General features: G+C 41.4%; 4 protein-coding genes across 5 annotated transcripts; 2 read left to right on the top strand and 2 right to left on the bottom strand.

Moving 5' to 3' along the window:
• Positions 1-428: 428 nt before the first annotated feature.
• Positions 429-5,396, bottom strand: LOC113209595 (zinc finger protein 64-like). Of its 2 annotated transcripts, none has more exons than XM_026427215.2 (13): positions 5,070-5,396; positions 4,412-4,898; positions 4,111-4,326; positions 3,775-4,025; positions 3,439-3,687; positions 3,195-3,333; positions 2,786-3,067; positions 2,517-2,703; positions 2,371-2,438; positions 2,153-2,287; positions 1,949-2,068; positions 1,716-1,838; positions 429-1,625 (listed from the first exon to the last, which is right to left on the bottom strand). In XM_026427215.2, the coding sequence occupies exons 2-13, from the start codon at positions 4,446-4,448 to the stop codon at positions 1,072-1,074; spliced, it is 2,361 nt and encodes a 786-aa protein (XP_026283000.1). In that variant the 5' UTR covers positions 4,449-4,898; positions 5,070-5,396; the 3' UTR covers positions 429-1,071. The 2 variants fall into 2 exon arrangements, with proteins under 2 accessions (XP_026283000.1, XP_052129733.1); XM_052273773.1 differs by having other exon boundaries at positions 5,179-5,396.
• A 104-nt stretch (positions 5,397-5,500) lies between these two features.
• On the top strand, positions 5,501-8,182 carry LOC113209332 (aspartate aminotransferase, mitochondrial). Its single transcript, XM_026426781.2, has 9 exons — positions 5,501-5,745; positions 6,108-6,264; positions 6,335-6,463; positions 6,541-6,759; positions 6,843-6,999; positions 7,077-7,175; positions 7,247-7,412; positions 7,485-7,635; positions 7,716-8,182. The coding sequence occupies exons 1-9, from the start codon at positions 5,648-5,650 to the stop codon at positions 7,836-7,838; spliced, it is 1,299 nt and encodes a 432-aa protein (XP_026282566.1). The 5' UTR covers positions 5,501-5,647; the 3' UTR covers positions 7,839-8,182.
• Positions 8,183-8,535: 353 nt separating this feature from the next.
• On the bottom strand, positions 8,536-10,593 carry LOC113209342 (39S ribosomal protein L3, mitochondrial). The gene is made up of 8 exons (XM_026426792.2): positions 10,440-10,593; positions 10,183-10,276; positions 9,856-10,101; positions 9,592-9,732; positions 9,353-9,513; positions 9,072-9,258; positions 8,885-8,991; positions 8,536-8,796 (listed from the first exon to the last, which is right to left on the bottom strand). Exons 1-8 carry the CDS (start codon positions 10,583-10,585, stop codon positions 8,607-8,609), a joined length of 1,272 nt encoding a protein of 423 aa, XP_026282577.1. The 5' UTR covers positions 10,586-10,593; the 3' UTR covers positions 8,536-8,606.
• A 2,019-nt stretch (positions 10,594-12,612) lies between these two features.
• LOC113209646 (elongation of very long chain fatty acids protein AAEL008004) lies at positions 12,613-14,173 on the top strand. The gene is made up of 7 exons (XM_026427292.2): positions 12,613-12,781; positions 12,960-13,150; positions 13,280-13,360; positions 13,428-13,484; positions 13,559-13,664; positions 13,750-13,892; positions 13,972-14,173. The coding sequence occupies exons 1-7, from the start codon at positions 12,736-12,738 to the stop codon at positions 14,140-14,142; spliced, it is 795 nt and encodes a 264-aa protein (XP_026283077.1). The 5' UTR covers positions 12,613-12,735; the 3' UTR covers positions 14,143-14,173.

Here is a 14,173-nt window from a genome sequence, read left to right as displayed (position 1 = left end):
GGGGGGGGGGGCATCGTGGGCCTCGAAAGATGTGGTGATGCGAAATGTGATTTTCGAGGCGGCTGTCTAACAGCCCATCTCGGGCGCACGTCCGGCCTCCCTCCTCTCGGAAGCTGAGCTGCAAGCTTCCCTGGTCGCCACTACACGCCCCCGGCGTCGAGTCTCGGGCCACGGACCGACCCACCCTCCCCTATCACCGATCAATCGAGCTGTGCTGTGCTGTATATACAACTCAGAGGCTCCCGCCGGCAGCGGGGCGGGCCGAGGCGGGGCGGGTTGTGTGGGGCCAGGCGTTGCGGGGTGAGGCAGGGCGGCGCCGGTGTGGTGCCGAGGTCGGGCCCGATAGTTCTCTGCAGACATGCAGCGCTGTACTGAGACAATCCCAACTTGTTCACAGACCCCAAAGAGAAAATCTCAAAAATACAAGATTGAATGCATATCTAAATTATCTTTATTAGAATCAGTGTTAGATGTATGAATCTAATACCAAAAAGTGCGCAGCCTGTGGTCTCACAAGAACTTTACATGAAAATAATAACATAATCAGTCGTTTGTGACAAGCCAAATTCAGCTTTGGCCATCGCAGAAAAACCCAAGTACAGTACTTTCACAAACAAATATACCACATAAAAAATATAATTAATCTACTACATTTATATAGCAAGATTAAATGCCATAGGTAGTTGAAAAAAAATTTCACAGACAAATGCGAACACAACCAGTGCGGCACTGCATCCTCGGGACTGGAAAACCGACGAAGTGTGACTATGCTGTGGCCGCGCCGCACTGAATGTTTTAAACATATGATACAAAATTGTCAACATGAATATAAGTTATAACAGAACCACTGACACACCACACACCAAACATATCACAGAAATTTAGAACTTTTAACAGATTACAGGGTGCACCTTGACCTTGATCATTAGCAAATATCGTTCAGGACAGAAAAAAATCTGTACTTGAAAAGTCTATGTAATAAATAGGTCTGACTAGTTTTTGAAGAACATAAAACTGTTAAAAGTCCTTAAACAATAACAAAATTCTAGCACGTCTTTCCACGACATTTGACTAGCATAGCAAAGATGTTGCATTGTCATTGTCGTCAAGGGTCCCTAAGGGGCTGGGTAAGACATACTGTATACAGTTCAAAGCATCAACTAAAGTATTCTGCTCTGTTTGAATTGCTACATATTGAGGCAAAGCTCCAGAGCTTTGATTAAGAGAAGCCAGAATTTCAGCATTACGCAGATTATCATTGCTTTCATTACTTTGTGATCCAGAAATATATCGATAAAGAAATGTAGGCTGCTGTTCTGACGACACATGTTCTGAAGCACTGTGGTAAGAAGCAAGCGCTGCTAATCCTGCCAGACCACAAGTCACATCCATACTTGTGCTGTCATTACTGTCCCTGCTGTCAGCACTATCAGCAAGCACAGGATCAGGAGCGCGAGCCCCAACTAGCTCGTCAAGCTGATGCTGGCGGATGTGTTCTTCAAGAGCATCCTCCCTCCAGAACGATGCGCTACAATATGTGCAGCTGTACACATCAGAGAAAACTTCCAAAGGTTTCTTCTGCTTCTTTGGAGAGTATTTCTTCTTCTGATGACCCTTAAGAATACCTGTTAAAATATTAAATGATTAGCAAGATGGACAAAGCACTTAAAAGAAAGTTATATGCAACACATGTAAATTTCATAATAAGTAATAACCTCTTTTGCCATTGAGGAGTGGACTTTGCTTAAGCTTCTCTGGTGTATGTATCTTGAAATGTTTTTTCAATGCAGTGTTGGTTGAGCCAATGAAATCACATTTACTACAATGCTTGGAATCATCTGAAAAGAAAATGAAAAGAAAAATTAGAAGATACTGTAGTAGTTTGTAAAGCATAAGACAGAGACAGAGAGAATCAGGGACAAGAAACAAGTACAGTATTGTATTTTACCTTTATGTGATTTTATATGTATCCGCAAGTCTTTGCGAGACTGACATTGCATGTTGCATTTGGGGCAGATGAGAGAAACTCCAGGCATATGATTTTGTTGAATATGAGTTTTAAGGCTTGCTAGATATAAAAGATACAAAATTAAGTGTAATCATTACTAGGTCAAAGGTAATCATTTTCAGAGGATTTAAAAGAAAGGCTTACTTTTCAGGGCAGCAGCATAGCTACAGTGTGGGCAAGCAAATGGTTTATCACCAGTGTGAAGTCTTGCGTGGCGGGTCAGATCAGAACTAGTAGTGAATGCCTTACCACACTTCTTGCATTTGTATGGATGGTCGCCTAAAATTAGACCCAGAAAAAGAAAAAAAAACTAGAAACAAGCATAGAACAACATTTCAAAATGTTTCGGTAAAAAAACTTACCAGTATGTTTTCTGAGATGGACATTAAGATGAGATTTTGTGCGAGCTTTATGATCACATATTTGGCACCTGGGGTGTAAAATAATGTTAGAAAAAAGTGAAAAACTCAGTGGGTTATTTTTAGGTCAAGTGCACCAAAGAACATACTTGTAAGGCCTTTCATCGGTATGGCGGCGCATGTGTATGATCAGGCTACTGTGCTCCCTACAAGCAAACTCGCAGACATTGCATTGAAATGTCTTCTCAACATTCCCATGACAACGAAGATGTGCAGACAGTTTATCTCTTCGGGTAAACGTCTTTTCACATTCAGTACATTTGAAAGGCCTCTCTCCTAATAAGTGAAGAAAAGTGTTATCAACAGCAAAGTTAAGGACATCACTAATTCATCATAAAGTGAAAATAACAAGGAGTACCTGTATGTTTCCTTATATGCCGAGTTAAGTCTCTCACTGAGGTTCCCTGGAAAGTGCATCCATCATTGGGACAAGAATGAAGTTTGCGTTTCTTTGTAGGTTTTGCATTTTTACAGCGAGGCTCATTTCTTATTTCTTTTGACTTTTTCCCACCACTTTTCTCATCTGTTGAATTTTGGTCAGTACCTTTGTCTCTATTATCATCATTTTCAAAGCTCAAAGTTTCTGTAGTGTCTTGAATAACAAGCTGATTTTGCAAATTACTATATGATAAGAACGACTCTGTAAAACATAGCGCCAGAATTAATTTATTTCATGTAAGGTAAGATACTTAGTATGGTTGATTTTGTTGGGTTTACAAATACTAATGAGAAAACATGCTGTTGTGTGCATGAATAATAGAACTTACCAGAAGCATTTGGATATATTTGAAGACTGGGCTCATTAGTGAGATGATTAGCTAATAATGTGGCAACCTCAACGTCTTCCACATCAAGCAATCCACCATGAGGGCCGATGAAGCGCTCCTGAGCATGGCAGTCTTCAACCTACACAAAAAAAATAAAATGAAATGTAATTTAATATTTTAATATATCAGTCTGCTAAAGCTAATACAACTATGAAATTTAAAAAAAAAAGTCCAAAATACTTACAGAGTGGATCTGACTGTCAATGTGCTTCTCATTAGGAATTGAGAGCACAGCACTTTCTTCACAACTCTGGAGCTGCTCCTGATCAATAACCTGATGTTCTGGCTGCTCCTGCACATTGCCATCTTTAGGAGCCATTGATTTGGCACAGACCTCTTTTAATGGAGAGAGATTCTGACTCTGGAGCTTCCTTAGGGAATTAGAGAGACTAAATGTGCCCAAAACTTTGGCCGCAGACCATGAAGAATCCCACTATGTTTTTTTTAAAAAAAAATGAATGAGATGAAATAATGCGGAAAAAAGCAACAGAAAATTACAGGGCACCAAAAAGAAACATACATCATCTTCCAAAGTAATATCACTTCCTCCAGTCTTGTCTGTTGAGTTCTCATCCTGATTTAAAAGGTCCAGCCTTTGGCTAGCGAGATCAGCCAAAAGTAGATGAGGAGGATGTGTTGTCACGTCTCTCTCTTCACAGTTTGTAGCAGACTTTTTAAAACTATCCTCTTTTTGAATAGTAAAGGCTTCTGTATTGACTAGAGCAACTCTAGTATACTTTGTTTCAGGCCGTTTTGAACGGTTGCTAGATCCTAAAAGCAGAACCAAAGAGAAAACAAACATCAAACCAGTGGCTAAGAAAGTGAAAATATTATTAAGTTAGCAATCATACAGCACCTTCAAGTGAAGAGAAGATTGGATTGCCTCCCTCAGAGCATGTTCTAGAAGGAACTGTTTCAGGTGACTTCTTATTAAGTCTAGAACTGCAGTTGTTTTCACTCTTATGGCGCATGAACAGAAATATGTCATTGAAGTGTCTTTTGCACGCCCCACAAATGTGAATGTCATCTTCACTTTGCTCATCTAAATTTTGGTCAGAAGGTACATCAAGGCCTGTGTATAAGAGTAATACAATTAGCAAGCTGTTGACATTGTTAAATGCATAGCAGAAAACGGGTAGGAGTCCAGGAGCACATACGCGATGATAAGCCTGAACCTGTTGGTATTATAATCATCTTGATCGTAATTAGAAAACAAATGGCAAGGTTTTTCTGTCACTTGCTATGACTACACAATGCATTCCACTCAGCACAGTAGAACGAGTGTCGTTTATATATTTGTTTACTCATAAAAAGAAGGTTATGCACAGTCTGAGAAGTCCACATCACGATGTGATTTTCGCACAAGTACAGAGAGAGAAAGGACTTCACTTTATCTATCAGTAATCATCAATAAAATTTGCAGAATATCCATAAATTTATTAAATAAACAAGGGATAAAGGTTTAATCTCTCAAACAGCACATGAACAACAACAGTAACGACTGCAGCAGCAGCAGACAGAACGACGACGAACAACGGGTGGAAACTTCGGATTCGGATTCGGAAGGCTAAAGTGTTGCCAACTTTGATAGTATTCACTTGTGGTACAGCAGGTCGTGTAAGCAGTTGAAACCACTCGAATCGTCTAAAACAAAAAGATCAAAAATTTTAAAATTTGTTGTTACTTATTTTAGTTTAAACCGATCTCGTCTAGAAAGTATGTGTTTTCGGTTTCTGTTTTTTTTTCATAAGATGAACATAATGATTCGACTCATTCACATTCATATCGCCCCTTTTCCTTCAGACCCTTCCTTACCCCCCTCCTCTCTTCTTTCACTAAACGCATTCCCCGTAAAATGCTCTTCCCCTTTCACGAAAAGGTCAAAGGTTGTGCTAGAGATACTGCTAAATATACCCATCCGTACACGCGCCAGCCGTGTGGTCTAGTCAAATCGAATTTAGTCTGTGAGAAGTCAGGGAAGTTCCTCTGGCCCTCCGGACAGTCTCGCGCGCATAGATGTGCGTCAGCCGGCCGCAATCATCGACAAATAAGACAACCCCTCGAGCAAGCCTGCTTATCGCTACGCTCGGCTGTGTTGAAACGAGTGAGGTCGTTAGGAGTGTGTTATTTGTTTTCCAACTTTGATTTACCGGCGAGATAAAAACCTCGTCCCCCGTCGCCCCCTCCACTCTGCTCGCGCCTCAGCATCAGCTGGCTCCGCCCCTGTCCCCCCCTCCCCCGCGGCACCCACACGACGCAGCTCAGCTGCCGCACAGTGTCTGCCAACTCAGTGTGGGCTCTCCTTCCATTTCATCTCAGTCGTTCCTCGTTTGCTGACCAGCGACTGTCGCGCTGCCCCGTCCTCTTCCTCCGGTCCAGTTGCACGCTGAGCCATGGCAGCCGCCACCAAGATCGTGGGGATCACCACGAACTCCCTCCTCAAGTCCGCCGCGCCGGCGTCGCTGTCAGCTGCCGCACCGTCGAGGCACAAGTGAGTGCGATTTTACGCAATCGTGGCGTGGAGGTAGGCGTCACGTCGCGCACCGGCCGGTCGCCTATGCCGCGCCGGCGACGTCCTGCGTTATCGAAGGTCAAGGACGCCTGACACGTCCTGATGTAAGGTCCTTATCGAGGGCTCTCCTAACCAAGGTCGGGTCAAGGTCGTGAACTCCAGCAGGCCAAGACCTTTTTCCCGCTAAAAGGGATGACCAAGAGTTGCCGCCATGACCTTGGTCTCTGGATTCAGCAATTGCTCTACCATCGTGGCGAGTGCTAGACGCATTGAGCGGATGGCCTGTCGAGTCTATGGCAGATTACTGTGTAAGATGAAACTAATTACCCTCTTCCTGTCAGCTCATGGTGGTCCCACGTCCAGATGGGTCCCCCAGACCCAATCCTTGGAGTAACAGAGGCGTACAAACGTGACCAGAATTCCAACAAAATCAATCTGGGTGTGGGTGCTTACCGAGATGACAATGGCAAGCCATTTGTGCTGCCCAGTGTTATTGAGGTAAGTTTAATGTCTACTTTGATGTCAACCAAATTGTTTCCTCACTAATTGCTTGAATTATTGTTGACAGGCTGAAGATCGTATGCGCAAGAAGAACCAGGACAAGGAGTACGCCCCTATCTCAGGCCCTGCCGAGTTCTGCAAGCACAGCATCACACTTGCACTGGGTGAAGATAATGAGCATGTCAAAAATTCTCTCGTATGTTTGTTATATTCAACTTATACTGGATAACAGCTGTTTAAAAGAATGTTTGAGTAACTGTTTGCTGTTTTCAGAATGCAACAGTACAGGGTATTTCTGGTACTGGCTCTCTCCGCATTGGTGGGGCTTTCCTTCAACGCTTCCTCCCTGGAAAGGACCTGTATTTGCCAACTCCGTCTTGGGGTAACCATACACCCATTTTTAAGGACTCTGGATTGAATGTCAAACAGTATCGCTACTATGATCCCGCTACCTGTGGACTCAATTTTAATGGTGCTCTGGAAGATATTTCCGTAAGTGTGCTTCGTCCTTCAATTGGAAGTATGAATATCTACTTAAAATGAATTCATTAAATAGAATCCCATTTTATTTCTAGAAAATACCTGAGAAATCTATTATTCTTCTTCATGCTTGTGCACACAACCCAACTGGAGTTGACCCGAAGCCAGAGCAGTGGAAAGAGCTTTCAAAACTTATCAAGGACAAGAAGTTATTCCCATTCTTCGACATGGCATACCAAGGCTTTGCCTCCGGTACAATTTCACATTTAGTGGGTACTTATCAAGTTTATCCTAGCAAGTTTATTTAATATTTTTGTTTTCATTTGTAGGTGATGTTGCTAAAGATGCATTTGCAGTCCGTCTCTTTGTCAATGAAGGCCATCAGATTGCTCTGGCACAATCTTATGCCAAGAACATGGGACTTTATGGTAGGAATCAAGTTGATCATTTTGCATTTAAACCTCACCTGAATCGATCTTACTTCACTTCTAACTTCCAGGTGAAAGAGCTGGGGCCTTCTCACTCGTAACTAGTAGCAAGCAAGAAGCTGACACTGTCATGTCTCAACTGAAAATTCTTGTGCGACCAATGTACTCAAACCCCCCTGTTCATGGCGCGAGGATTGTTTCAGAGATCCTTGGTGATGCGTCCTTAAAATCAATGTGGCAAGTATACTGCAAATCATGAGCCAGTGTACTTTTAATTGTAACTGAAACTAATTCGAATTTTTAATGTAGGTTGAAGGATGTCAAGGGAATGGCTGATAGAATTATTTCTATGAGAACTCAACTTCGTGATGGTTTGAAGAAGGAAGGATCCTCACGCAACTGGGCTCACATTACTGATCAAATTGGCATGTTCTGCTACACTGGCATGAATGCCCAACAGGTAAAAGATCTATCTGAATCAAAAATTTTATTATTATACTTGAACTTTAGACTTAATTACATTATTTAACTCATTTTTAGGTTGAACGCATCACCAAGGAGTTCAGCATTTACCTTACTAAGGATGGACGTATCTCTATGGCCGGAGTTACAAGCAAAAATGTTGGATACTTGGCCAAAGCTATGCATGAAGTTACCAAATAATTATTGCCCTTGCCCTTTTATCACTTACCTTTTTATTAATTGCCTTTTTATTGATTGCCAAACTCCCGTTATTTTACTGTGCATTTGTTGAACTTAAAGTTACCTGTACACCTATTCTAGTATTTATATTCCATGTGATGAATAAATCTGTCCAATAGATCAGATCTCTAGTCGCCATCTGACAATCATGTGCATTTGCAAAGCATTTTGCATTCAAATGGATGTCACATTCCAGATACCAGCTGTGCACTTATTTTTATAAATGTTATTACATTTGAAGTTCTGATATCTTTGATTCTGTAACACTTGTCAAATATAAGAGGTCTTGTTCGTGCACCATTAAACTTGGTTCAATTACTTCCCTTCAAACCAACCCAATTTCTGGATGCTATTCAATAGAAAATAACTAATGCAAACATCAACCATAAAATGTCAGTTGTAGCCCAAAGTCTTGATGAAGCTGAAGCCGCCCCGACATTTGTTTTGAGTAAACTGGTTGGTCAGAGCTATTTTTAGCCAGATTACCCACAGCAAATGACGGAGTGGCTTCAAGAAGACTAGATCCATCAGGGCATGTAATTGTTTTACAAACATTACCACTTCCAGAATGAAAAATTTAAGATATCAGATCCTAACCTATTTCAATGCAAATCTATGAATGAATCTCCTTCCACAAAGGTACAAAATAGCCACCATGTTAACAAGCCTTAAATTTTTAATTTTCCGAAAGTTTTTACAATGAAATCACTGGTTTTCATATAAAAATATCTACTTTTTGGATCCTTTTGCCTTTGCTATTTTGGCACCAGTTCTCACAACAGGTGTGTCAACAATTTCATAGGTAATAGAAGGAGCATCAAAGGGATGCACATCAGATGCATATAGGTTTTCTGGAACTTCAGTCTCTGTAGGTATATAGGTTGGAAGTGGCCATGCGTCCTTTGCATCCTTCACCCACCTTTAACAAAAAGATCATAATACCATATTAAAGCAAAAAAGAAAGTAATAATTTATTGATCATAGTACTTAAGGTTAAATATGTTTACCTGTGGTGACTTAAACTGTCATGAACATAGATGTAGGAGTTGATCTGACCAGGGATATTTTGTCCAGTAACATACAATACATTATATTCTGTATTTATCCTTAATATCTGAGAGAAAAAGGGAAAAAGGGTTAAAAAAAAAAATCCACCACAAAATAGTGCGCAATTTTGGCAGCCTAAATTCATACCTTCAAGGCTCTTAATGTTCTGTGTCTACCACCCATGTGTCCTGGCATTTTCTTGCCAGGCCACACTCTATGCCCTGCTCCTCCACCAATGGAACCAGGGCGACGATGTGTCTTAGTCTGACCATGAGTTGCAGGTTGGCCTTTGAAGCCCCATCTTTTCATAACACCTTGGAAACCTCTCTGTATCCTGAATTGGGTAACCAAAGTATACAAGATCAATGAAAATAGTAGATTAGGTATCACATTAGACACAGGACATTTAAAAATAAAGCTTAGCTCACGTAAATCCTGTTGCATCAATATAATCACCAACTCTGTAATGCATTGCATTAAGTGGTGTACCAGAGGGAAGAACAGCTTCAGGAGAGATCAAAAATCTAGCTAACTTTCGTTTGGGGGGAAGGCCAGACTCTCTAAACAGTCCACAGTAATTTTTAGTGAACTGAACAGAAAATTTAAAAAGATTAAAGAAGAGAAACAAAAACTATATTTGATTCAAATATGGAGCATTACAACTCACCTCTTGTGGATCAGCGCTCTCTGCTCCAACAATTAGGGCACCAAACTTCCCTAAAACTTTTTTGGGTATAACTTTATGACGTCGTCTCAGTGGAATCACTTGATCTGGTGGATTGTACTTTATAACATGATTATCCACAATCTGTTCAAAAGGAGTGAAGAGAGTAAGGAAGTAAAGGGCAGGGGAAAGATTAAAAAGTACTTGAATAATTTAATTAAAAGATATTAAGTGCCAGAATTTGTAACCTGAATTAATTGAACATACTTGTAAAAGTGTTGTCATAACACGGGTTCCATCATTAAGCCACAGTGGCTGAATGCCAATCTTCTTGGCTATGGTAGACGTCCTCCTTATTCCTGGAAACCACTGGACTGGTTCTATTTTTTCTATATTTTTGAGAGGTGAGTCATATGTTTTCACTCCATGAGCAACAATAGGTGGGCCAAAGTCTTGAGAAATAGTTTCTCGGATAAATTCCTTGTTCTCAGCTGTCAAATTTTCTGGATAATGCTTTCATGAAAAGTGAAGGGTACTGAATTATTTTGTAAAATGAAGTTAGTAGGGCTCAAACTTTCAAAATATAATACTTACAGCTCTCTCCTTCCTGACGTGCCATACAGGATGGCGAAACCGAGGTGTTGCAGGCCCTCCTTTGAATCTAACTTGTGTCACACATCCGTCAAATCTGTAAAATGATAATAGTATGGGGGGAATGAAACTTTAGACAAAACGTAAAGGGACAACCTAACCTACAATACACCGACAACGGCGAAAACCAGAATAAACCACAGCGTAAAGATAAGAACTTATAACAGGGAATATATGCACAGTTTGGAATCTTGTCATACCGAATATCGAAAGAACTTCGTGGTATTTTAGAAGATGAGAAAAAGCCCTGAAGAAGACACCCAACACGAGTTCTTAGCGCCGCCATTGTTGTTTCTCTCCACAAACAATTGACTGTCGGTGGTTGGTGCACCAGCAGACGACGCATATTGAGACGGAGACACCAACGTGAAATAATGTAATTCGTCAAACATTTCTGTCAATGACGATAGTAGTTTACAGATGTGAGAGTATACTGAAAAAAATGCTCAGCACAGTCAAGAGCTGTGTGCCGTAACTGTCTTTCAAGGGTTGTCCCAATCGCTAAAGATCTCACATTCCTGCTGACATGTGTTTTAAGGTGCTTCCAAGTCTCAGCACGGAGCGCGCCAATGGGTACAGATCTCATGGGACATGAGCGTGGTGGGTGGGGAAGTCCACATCACTAACTTTCCCGGGCCAAGAAACAGTGCGAAGCGGACTAACCTCGGAATCAATGTGGATTAATCCACCTCGCCTCGAATCACAATTCAGCTCCGTGTGGCGTGTCGTTCCCCGAGACCGACCCTTACCCCTGCGGCCCTAGGAGAGAGGCTTGCGTAGCCCGGCCACATCCGGTTAACCCACTCGTATCTCCAAGCCCCTAGGCGCCCCTGCAAAAGAATGTTTGACACAATTATACGTCCTCTATGACGAAAATGTCACGATTTGTGAAGTCACGTTGTTAGCATCACCAAATGGGCAGGCAAAATGGCATTCACTGAATGGCGTTGCAAGTCAAACTTTATTTTTGAAACAGTTACAATAATGTGCCAATGAAAAAGCGATTGACTATTCTACGCACTCTGTTTGTTATTAAAATATTCCACTATCGTGACTTGATTAGTTCAAGATCGAACTTTTCTGTGAACGAAAATTGTTGCCTCGTATCCTAAAAAGAATTGCTCCCTGTGAGAAATGCAATATCGAATCGACATAGAGAAAGTTGATTTGCGATGAGCTCTTAAGTCAACAAAATCTAATAAACCAGTCCGGCAAGGCTAAAATGCAGAAGAATGAAGAGGAAACAAGAAAACGGAAGTCATGTTCAAGCACAATTTCCTTCTTCCTCGCATTCTTCTCTGCATTTCTGCTTTGCCGGAAATGCTTTATTTCGACTACGATTCGAAATTGCATTTCTCACTGACAATTTTAATTCTGAAAATAAGACGTATTGCTCGGCAACTGTAGGAAAAGGCGTCGAAAAATGCTAATAATGTTGTTAGCATTTAGACAACATTGTAGTTTCGCTGACCTGCTGACCATATCCATAGAGAGAAAGGGCTTGAATGCGTTCTTGCGTCAGAGCGTCGTATTTGCGTTGCGCCCAATCAAGCCGTGACCCAACTTCATTAGCTCGAAGGTCCGAGGTCCAATGTTACGAATAAAATTTGCCACGTTGCCAAATAACTGGTTCGATTCCGCAGTTTCCTCTGCGGCAGGAGGGGGATCCCCCTCGAGGGCAGAAAGGGTGGCACTATGAGACACCCCATACTGGAGCGGAACCCAACGACCCCAGGTGTTTATCGGCACTGGGGTGAGACGAGTGTTGCGGATTTACGTAAAGGGAGCGATACAAAAAGCACGCCCCCCGCCCCATTCGCCTTATTTACGAAACTGCCAAGGTTCAAGTAATGCAAGTTCTCATGGCGCCTGGTGGGTAGGCAACATCTTGGCGACAGCGCATGCGTGCCCTGCGGGCTGGCCTACCCTGAGTCTTGCAGGCGCCAAGCGCTTGGAATTTTCCAAATAAAGCTAAAAAACGGGACGTACTTTATCTTTGGCGATCCCCTACACACGATAGTGCCTAACGCTGACGAGCGTGTTGCGTCCTACTCGACATTGGCTGAAGGAGTTCACCGCTGCGCTTGCCAGGGAACAGAAAACGTGATGTCGTTATTCCACAGCGAAGATGTCCATTTCAGCTTGAAATCACGTCAGATTGACGTAAAGATGGCGTTAAAATGACTCCCTAGATGTCAATTGACATCATTTTGATAAGTTTCCTGTTCCCTGGGAGTTCACAAAACATAGCCCGAGCGTTTTATGTTTGCAGAGAAGGATCTTAAATAATTCTTTGTTGTGTCCCCCCCAGCCTTAATTACCATCCTCATTTACATTTGCGTCCAAGCCCGGAGCGGCACACGGGTCTAAACTTTGGCTGACTCTGCCTAGTCCGAATCGCACGGCCGAGCGGTGATGTTTGAAGAACATCGAGGGAATATTCAGATGGGTTCCCTCTAGACAACACTGAGCGGTTACATTTACAACCGCGATAAGATGGGTCTGGCAGAAACTTACCACAGGATTTTCGACGAATTGTCGGGTAAGTTCACAAGTATACCCTACAGAGGAAAGATGACAAGAATATGTCCTGCGGATTTATTGAGCAAAAGTTATTAAATCCATGAATAATTTATGTGTATATAAATTTTGAGTGTTACCCATCGTTTACTTGTGCTCTGCAAGGTCCAAAAGTTTTCTCTATTTCCCATTCCCCTCAGATCCTCGTCTGAAGGATTGGAGCTTAATGAGCAGTCCTGCTTATCCGCTATGGCTATCCATCGTGTATCTATTCCTAGTATTGGTGGCTGGGCCAAGATACATGAAAAATCGGCCGGCATACAAGCTCAATACTTTCACTTTTTATTACAACATTTTTCAAGTGTTTGCTTGTATCTTTATACTACATGGGGTAAGTCTCGTCTGCTGCGGTCTCGCCGACAAGGACGCTATTATTTAGCATTAGTCTGGATTGATGCATTTATGTATTCTCCCAACACACATGACTTTTATGTTTCTTTTCCTTCCCACGCTCTCCAAGTGTTTAAACAGTGGGTGGCTCACAACTTACAACTGGCTATGTCAGCCTGTTGATTACTCAGACAGCCCTGAAGCCATGAAGGTACTTCCCTCTTTTTATGACATTATTTAACCATTAGAAAATAGTAACTTTTATAACTTATTTACAGATGCTGACATTTTCTTGGCTGACAACATGGCTGAAATTGATAGAGTTTGTAGAAACAGTTAGTATTACTTTATGTATATGTGATGCCATTAATTATCTTCACAGTTATGATTTATTTGCTTTGTTTACCAGATTGTATTTGTACTAAGGAAAAAGGATAGACAGGTATCTGTTCTGCATCTCTATCACCATGTATCTACTCTTTGGGTAGCTTGGACAATAACTAAGTTTCAGGGAGGTCAGTTGGATAAACAAAACTGCTACATTTCAGTCTTTAATTAGTCCAAACAAAATTGAAATTTACCATATTGCTTTTCTTTTAGGTGGTTCTATGTCATTCCCAATTCTACCAAACAGTATTGTGCACATTGTAATGTACACATACTATCTACTTACAATAAACAAAAACCCAAGGCTCCAGAAAATCTTGCGAACAATCAAGCCTTACATAACAATAATGCAAATGGTAAGTCTAACAACGCCAGCAAGAAAGATATAGTAGGAATGGTGTTCTATTTATCTAAATTATTTCTTTCCTTTAACAGATTCAATTCTGCATCATAATTTTTATGGTATTAATGTTATTACTACCAGACTGTCCCATACCTATTTACTTTCCCATGCTTTTCCTTCCAAACATCTTTCTCATTTTCTACATGTTTTATGACTTTTACAACAAAAATTTTACAAAACCCCAACAACAAAAAGTTAAGTAAGTGAGATGCCACAGAAACTACACCTCTTATT

Source organism: Frankliniella occidentalis, unplaced genomic scaffold (assembly GCF_000697945.3).
Source record: "Frankliniella occidentalis isolate FOCC.00 unplaced genomic scaffold, Focc_3.1 Scaffold7, whole genome shotgun sequence".
Lineage (NCBI taxonomy): Eukaryota > Metazoa > Arthropoda > Insecta > Thysanoptera > Thripidae > Frankliniella > Frankliniella occidentalis.
This window is presented reverse-complemented; position numbering and strand designations above follow the sequence as displayed.

What these genes read in the sequence shown, in the direction of transcription:
- LOC113209332 (XM_026426781.2), top strand. Translation starts at nt 5,648, where the DNA reads ATGGCAGCCGCCACCAAGATCGTGGGGATCACCACGAACTCCCTCCTC. An exon ending in GCCGCACCGTCGAGGCACAA is followed by an intron (nt 5,746 to 6,107) that starts GTGAGTGCGATT and finishes TCTTCCTGTCAG; the next exon opens with CTCATGGTGGTCCCACGTCC. An exon ending in GTGCTCTGGAAGATATTTCC is followed by an intron (nt 6,760 to 6,842) that starts GTAAGTGTGCTT and finishes TTTTATTTCTAG; the next exon opens with AAAATACCTGAGAAATCTAT.
- LOC113209646 (XM_026427292.2), top strand. Translation starts at nt 12,736, where the DNA reads ATGGGTCTGGCAGAAACTTACCACAGGATTTTCGACGAATTGTCGG. An exon ending in GATTTTCGACGAATTGTCGG is followed by an intron (nt 12,782 to 12,959) that starts GTAAGTTCACAA and finishes CATTCCCCTCAG; the next exon opens with ATCCTCGTCTGAAGGATTGG. An exon ending in AATAACTAAGTTTCAGGGAG is followed by an intron (nt 13,665 to 13,749) that starts GTCAGTTGGATA and finishes CTTTTCTTTTAG; the next exon opens with GTGGTTCTATGTCATTCCCA.
- LOC113209595 (XM_026427215.2), bottom strand. Translation starts at nt 4,448, where the DNA reads ATGATTATAATACCAACAGGTTCAGGCTTATCATCGC. An exon ending in ATATTACTTTGGAAGATGAT is followed by an intron (nt 3,688 to 3,774) that starts GTATGTTTCTTT and finishes AAAAAAACATAG; the next exon opens with TGGGATTCTTCATGGTCTGC. An exon ending in ACTCCTCAATGGCAAAAGAG is followed by an intron (nt 1,626 to 1,715) that starts GTTATTACTTAT and finishes ATATTTTAACAG; the next exon opens with GTATTCTTAAGGGTCATCAG.
- LOC113209342 (XM_026426792.2), bottom strand. Translation starts at nt 10,585, where the DNA reads ATGCGTCGTCTGCTGGTGCACCAACCACCGACAGTCAATTGTTTGTGG. An exon ending in TTATGACAACACTTTTACAA is followed by an intron (nt 9,733 to 9,855) that starts GTATGTTCAATT and finishes CCTTTTGAACAG; the next exon opens with ATTGTGGATAATCATGTTAT. An exon ending in AGAGCGCTGATCCACAAGAG is followed by an intron (nt 9,514 to 9,591) that starts GTGAGTTGTAAT and finishes TTTTCTGTTCAG; the next exon opens with TTCACTAAAAATTACTGTGG.